The sequence below is a fragment of the Staurois parvus genome, unplaced genomic scaffold (assembly GCF_062004578.1).
Source record: "Staurois parvus isolate SC_StPar_1 unplaced genomic scaffold, SC_StPar_1.0 ptg000207l, whole genome shotgun sequence".
NCBI classification, from domain to species: domain Eukaryota; kingdom Metazoa; phylum Chordata; class Amphibia; order Anura; family Ranidae; genus Staurois; species Staurois parvus.
Genome location: NW_028318003.1, coordinates 5,933,492 through 5,939,491, shown reverse-complemented (window position 1 = coordinate 5,939,491; position 6,000 = coordinate 5,933,492). Strand labels below are relative to the sequence as shown.

At 39.7% G+C, this 6,000-nt stretch overlaps 1 protein-coding gene across 1 annotated transcript in view; it reads right to left on the bottom strand.

Moving 5' to 3' along the window:
- Positions 1–331: 331 nt before the first annotated feature.
- The window catches only part of CBL (Cbl proto-oncogene), a 110,753-nt gene continuing 105,084 nt past the window's right edge, over positions 332–6,000 (bottom strand). The window contains exon 16 of the mRNA XM_089678568.1: positions 332–2,721. Within this exon, the coding sequence (XP_089534694.1) occupies positions 2,462–2,721 (260 nt within the window). The 3' untranslated portion in view covers positions 332–2,461. The remainder of the gene's footprint in view (positions 2,722–6,000) is intronic.

Genomic DNA, 6,000 nt, shown 5'->3' with positions numbered 1-6,000 from the left:
CAAAAGAGTAACAATTCTTCTACCTTTATTTTAAAAAAGGAAGTGTGATGTATGTGCACAAATACTGACTGGCAAAGCAGATTTCGGTAATTTATTTACTGATCTATACACAGACCATGTTTACATGCCTTTGAGTACAGACACATTGAAAACAATGGTCTGCATTTACAATGCAATCATAAAGTATTCAGACCCCCTTCACTTTTTCAATTTTGTTATGTTGCAGCCTGATACTATAGTTGTTTAAATTCATTTTTCCTCATTAATCTACACTCAGTACCCCAAAATGAAATAGTGAAAACAGAATTTTAGAAAGGTCTGTGAATTTATAAAAAAAAAAAGAAAATAAAATGAAAATCACATTGGCATAAGTATTCAAACCCTTTGCAACAACACTTAGCTCATGTGCCTCCTATTTCTCTTGATCAATGTGGAGATGTTTTCACACCCTGATTGGAGTCCACTTCTGGTAAATTAAATTGATTGGACATGGTTTGGAAAGGCACACACTTATCTGAAAGGCCTCACAGCTGACAATGCACACTGTATCAGAGCAAAAGCCATGAAGTCAAAGGAACAGCCTGCAGAGCTCAGAGACAGGATTATTGCAAGGCACAGATCTGGGGAAGGCTACAAAAAATTTCTGCTGCACTGAAGGTTCCTAAGAGCACAGTGGCCAAAATTACGTTTTCACTTTGTCATTATGGGGTACTAAATGTAGATTAATGACAAAATGAATTTAAACAACTGTAGTATCAGGCTGCAACACTATAAAATTGAAAAAAAGTGAAAATGGACTGAACAGGTTATGAATGTGCTGTACATCATTAAAAATAGAAAATAGTCTGTATGCCTAAAAATACTGTGTTTTTAGGCAGCAGTGTGCAAAAAGCCTCAAGGTTCTCCACACCCTTTATGATTCCAATACTTAGTTGAGAGGGGAAATAAGCTGTAGGCTGTAAGCCTTGGTAGCTCTTCAGACGAGGACTTTTAACCCTTTCCCCTGTTCATTACACAGTGTGTAAAGGAGTGTCTGATCACGTGACCACTATGATTGAATGTCAGTCTTCACATGATCAGGAGCCAGCTTCGAATCATTACTAGAGACCAGTACTAAAGCAGTGTATGGCAGCTTGGTCATTGTGGCTGCCCACTGACACACAAGCGACGTGTGGGTAAGCCCAGCCTCTTTGCCAACGCACATATTTGTTACATGGATGGCAAGACGTTATGCTGCAGGTCTGATGAAGAGAGACCTGGAAGTGTAATTAAGCACTATTACATTCTCTTCCCTTCAATTTCACGTGTCATCAACAAAAGATGTGATTTGCTCTTTAAGTGTAGCATGGGGGAGCAATACATCTGACCAAATCTGTACATATTAGCTATGATTTCAGCATATATAAATATACATGTAAATAAATATACATATGCTCATATGACACATGTACTGATATTATTACAAATGGCTACACAGTTATGATTGTAGGCATATTTTTCTTTACATGTCATGTGGAGCCAGTAAGACATGTAGAATAAATTAGGAGAATTTATCAGTGTGTGGCTGCATATAATATCACTGTCACATCCTTACACTTTCCTCCCTTCTATTCTGCCTAATATGCCACCCTTATTCTGTTGTACTAATGTGACAGCTCCCCTTTGCCCTGAGTCATGTGGCATACTGCACCCCTGAAGTTATTAGTGTTGGCACCAAACTCCTGGAATGCCTCACTGCACTTAGTCACAGGACTTGCTAAAAAAAAAAAAAAAAAAAAAAAAATCTAAAATACAAGGCCAAATAGGACCTCAACAAGTGATTCTAGAATGTCTTTAATAGTGGGCTTTTATGAGCTTAAAATAAAAGGTTATATGCTAAGGCAACTTTTAATGTCACTGAGGTCCCCCAGAGTGCACTGGTAAGTGCAAATAAAGTCCATTAAATAACACTGGATAATTAAAAAAAGCACACAAAATGTTTGAAAATGCATTTCCCCATATACACAAACAGAAAATCATAGGACCTACAACAGGCAGTTTAACTTAAAAAAAAAAAAAAAAAAAAAAAAAAAGGATGGGAAAGATGGGTTCAGTGTATCCATGATAGTGACCTGAGCCAATCAGAGCTTCCCATGTCTTCATTCTCAGGATGGTAGTAATCCAGATGTTATAGAGGAAATTTGAAAAACACGCTTAATGGAGCATAGTGCTCTGATTGAGAATCTGGTTAAGAATCACCTGACGTAACACTGCTAATTATTGGCAGGCTGATGCCCCTACCCTGTACTCTTCCGGTGAGGGGGGGAGGGGGGGGGGGGGGGGTGGAATTCTCCATCCATTTATTTCTATACCCACATTAAACCCAGCTGGTCCCATTGCTACTTCCCACTGCACTCGAGCTCAAGGATCAGATGTGCGATCTTTCGTTCATGGTGTACGGCAGTATCTGGAAATCCAATTGCTATGTAGCCACATGAGGAGGTGATGGGATAGCCACAAATTCACGCAGGATATTGCGGGCCATCTCAATGTTATTGTGGGCAATGACTAAGGCTTTATTCACATCTTGCTGAGAATATCCCTGGCTCAGTAAACTCTCAATCTCGCTGGAGAGGGGAGAAGAAGCATCACCACCAGGTGGTGCAGGACGACGCTCAGAGTTCATCCTCCTAGGAAAGGGTTTTGGGGGACGCTCTGGAACAGGTGATGACTCTTGGAGTCCTGAAAAAATAAATCAATTTTAAGCAAATATATTTTGAAGGGCTGCAGTTGTGTACATATTCCAAAAATTAGACAAAATGAGATTTCAGCTAACAGGTGGGAAACCTATTAATTCTGGGTACAGTTATGATTGGAAAGGTCTAAACCATCTTACTCGCATAATCAGATGGTTAATTAGAGCCATAACATGCCCCAAGATTTCTAGTGCTTAGCTTTAACACAATTTTTATCAGAAAAAAATGGCATGTTGCTTTATATTCCATGCAATAAAATGTTTTAACTAAACTGGACACTTACAGTTGTGTTCAAAATCATAGCAGTCCAACATCACTAACCAGATCAATCACTCATCTTGGCATAAATTATACTTTTTACATGGCAAATAATTTACTAATCAGTGTAGTAGAGTAATAGAAAACCAACAGACCAGACAGTCATGACATGCATGCTGCTGATTCTGTATAATTGAATCATTCATTGAAAGGGCGAGTTCAAAATAATAGCAGTGTGGAGTTCAGTTAGTGAGGTCATTCAGTCTGAAAACAGGTGTCAAAAAGGTGGCCCTTATTTAAGGACAAAGGCAGCAAATGTTGTACATACTGGGTATGCTGCATTTCTCTGAAAAAAAGTATTCACATTTTGTCATTTTACAACTAAAAACGTAAATGTATTTATTGGGATTTTATGTGATAGACCAACACAAAGTGGCAGAAATATGATAAAAGGTTTTCAAAATTTTTTTTTACAAACAAACATCTGAAAAGTGTGGCGTGCATTTGTATTCAGCCCACCGGAGTCAATACTTTGTAGCCACCTTTCATTGCAATTACAGCTGCAAGTCTGTAATTGTGGGTATGTCTCTATCAGCTTTGCACATTGACAGAGTGAAATGTTTGCCCAGTCTTCTTTGCAAAATAGCTCAAGCTCTATCAGAGAGTCTGTGAACAGAAATTTTCTAGTCTTGCAACAGATTGTAATTGTGATCCGCGGGATCAAGGAACAGGTAAACATCCGTTTGTTAACAGTCAGCAGCTACAGTTTTTGTAGCTGCTGACTTTTAGTTTTTTTTTTTATTTTCACAGAAACTCTGCTTTAAGTATATTTCAGGCATTCCAAAAATACAGGCATTCAGTACATGGGTCCTCAGAGTAGGTGTTGTGCCATCAAAGCGATGAAACATACATGGGGAGACACAGTCAGACAATATGATAACAGTTGTTGTACCAAACAGATTCCCTTAAGACAATATAATATAGATAGCAAACTGACCCATGTCAGAAAGCCCAGAGTATTATGAGGTAAAGGGGCCTGAAAAAAAATAAAGGGGAGTTCGCTATTTATAGCCTGTCTCCTGGTATTTACTGCTAATGGATGATCTGTAGGAGAGAGTAAAAACTTTGTACGATCTTCTGAAATAGAGATTAGGAGGTCTCCTTCCCATTGGTCTAGGAATGAGAGCAGTGGAAGACGACTCCGTCAATAACACTTTGTAACTGAAAGACAATGCACGCCTTCTGGTCTACATTCCATTTAAAAGATCGACAGGGGGCAGGTAAACTGCGGTGTTGGTGGTAAAGATTTCAGAATATGGTATATTAGAAGCAAATGGAATCTATTGAGGTGGGCAAATGGTGGCGTCTGCCACAACTGGTGTACCCTTAACCATTGTGAATGGTTGATGTAATGGGTAGCAGAGTATAGATCATTTTGACACAAAGAGGAGAAAGTCGCGTTCTGTAATCCTGGGGGGATTAGGATTGCCCAAAATTAGGATTGCCCAATATGGGTCAGAGAGGCAAGGGAAAAAACGAAATGCCAAGAGATGTAAACGCCTTTGCACACAGTTTCCAAGTTAGGGTAATGGTCGGATGAGTATGCAAAGATAGTGTTGGTAGGGAAGGGCACCATGGCAGGACAGAGGTGTGGGAGAGGAGTGGTTTTTCATGGCTACCCATTGTTTAGTTTGTGAGTGCTTATTCCAATCAATGACTCTTGTGAGGCGAGTCGCCAATTGGTATAGTCTAACATTAGGCATTTTAGAGAAGTAATTCGCCAATTGGATTCCCAGATATCTGATGCTTAAGGAAGCCAGTTTAAAGGAAAAGTTGGATCTGAGTCTCTGTAGGATCACCCCCGGTAGAGTCAGGTTTACTGCTTCAGATTTCTGAAAATTTATCTTGAAATTTAGAACTCAGCCATTAGGTAAGGCAGTTATATCAGACTGACTAATAAAAAATAGAAGATTGTCTGCGAGACCTTATGCTGGTGTCGTCCGATTTCAATGCCATTAATAGTAGAGTTTGGCCGTATATGACATAAAAATGGCTCCAAAGTTATTAGAGAAGACAGGGCAGCCCTGAAGCGTCCAATTTTTTATATCAAAGGGCTAAGAGAGTATGCCATTGGCTTTGACTTGGGCCATAGGATTGGAGTATAAAGACTCAATCCAGCCGATCACTGAGCTGCCAAATCCAACGGCCTTCAAAGTAGACTAACGAAAATCCCAATCCACCCAGTCAAAGGCTTTTTCAGCATCTGTGGAAATGATGATAGTAAGGTTAGCCCTTGACAGGGCGGAGTGGATTACATTTAAGGCTCGGATTGTTCCATCCCTTGCCTCTTCTGGGCATAAAGCCCACCTGATAAAAATTTATAATATGTTGTAAATGTTGAATCAGGCGGGTCGCTAGGATCTTAGTAAAAAGTTTAAGTTCTACGTTTAAAAAAGATATAGGACTGAAATTCTGGCACAGGGTATGATCCTTCCCTTCTTTGGGTAGAACAGTTATGTAGGATTGCAATGTTTCAGGTCAGACATGATGTTTTGAAGTAAGGACATTGAACGCCTTTACGAAGTGTGGAGCCAACTGAGCATGAAAGTGTTTGTAATAAGCCAGGGAGTAACGGTCAGGTCTGGGAGCTTTGCCTGGTTTGGTTTATTTAATGGCCTGTAAAAATTCTAAAGGTGTGATTGGGTGGTCTGAATCAACAATGGTGTCAGAGCTCAAAGTTGGGAGGTTAGATTGTCTCAGGTAACGTTGAATCTTAACGATATGGGAGTCCAAGTCGGTGGGTGAATGGTCTCCCTTAATATCATACAGTTCCACATAATACATTCTGAACTCAGCTGCAATGTCAGTAGACAGGTGGGAATATCATGTGTCAGGTTTTTGTATCTTAGGGATAAAGGTCTGAGCTTTACGCTGCTGCAAGGTGTTGGCCAAGAGTCTACCTGCATTGATTGTCATATTCGTAAAATACTTGTTTGCATTTGATAAT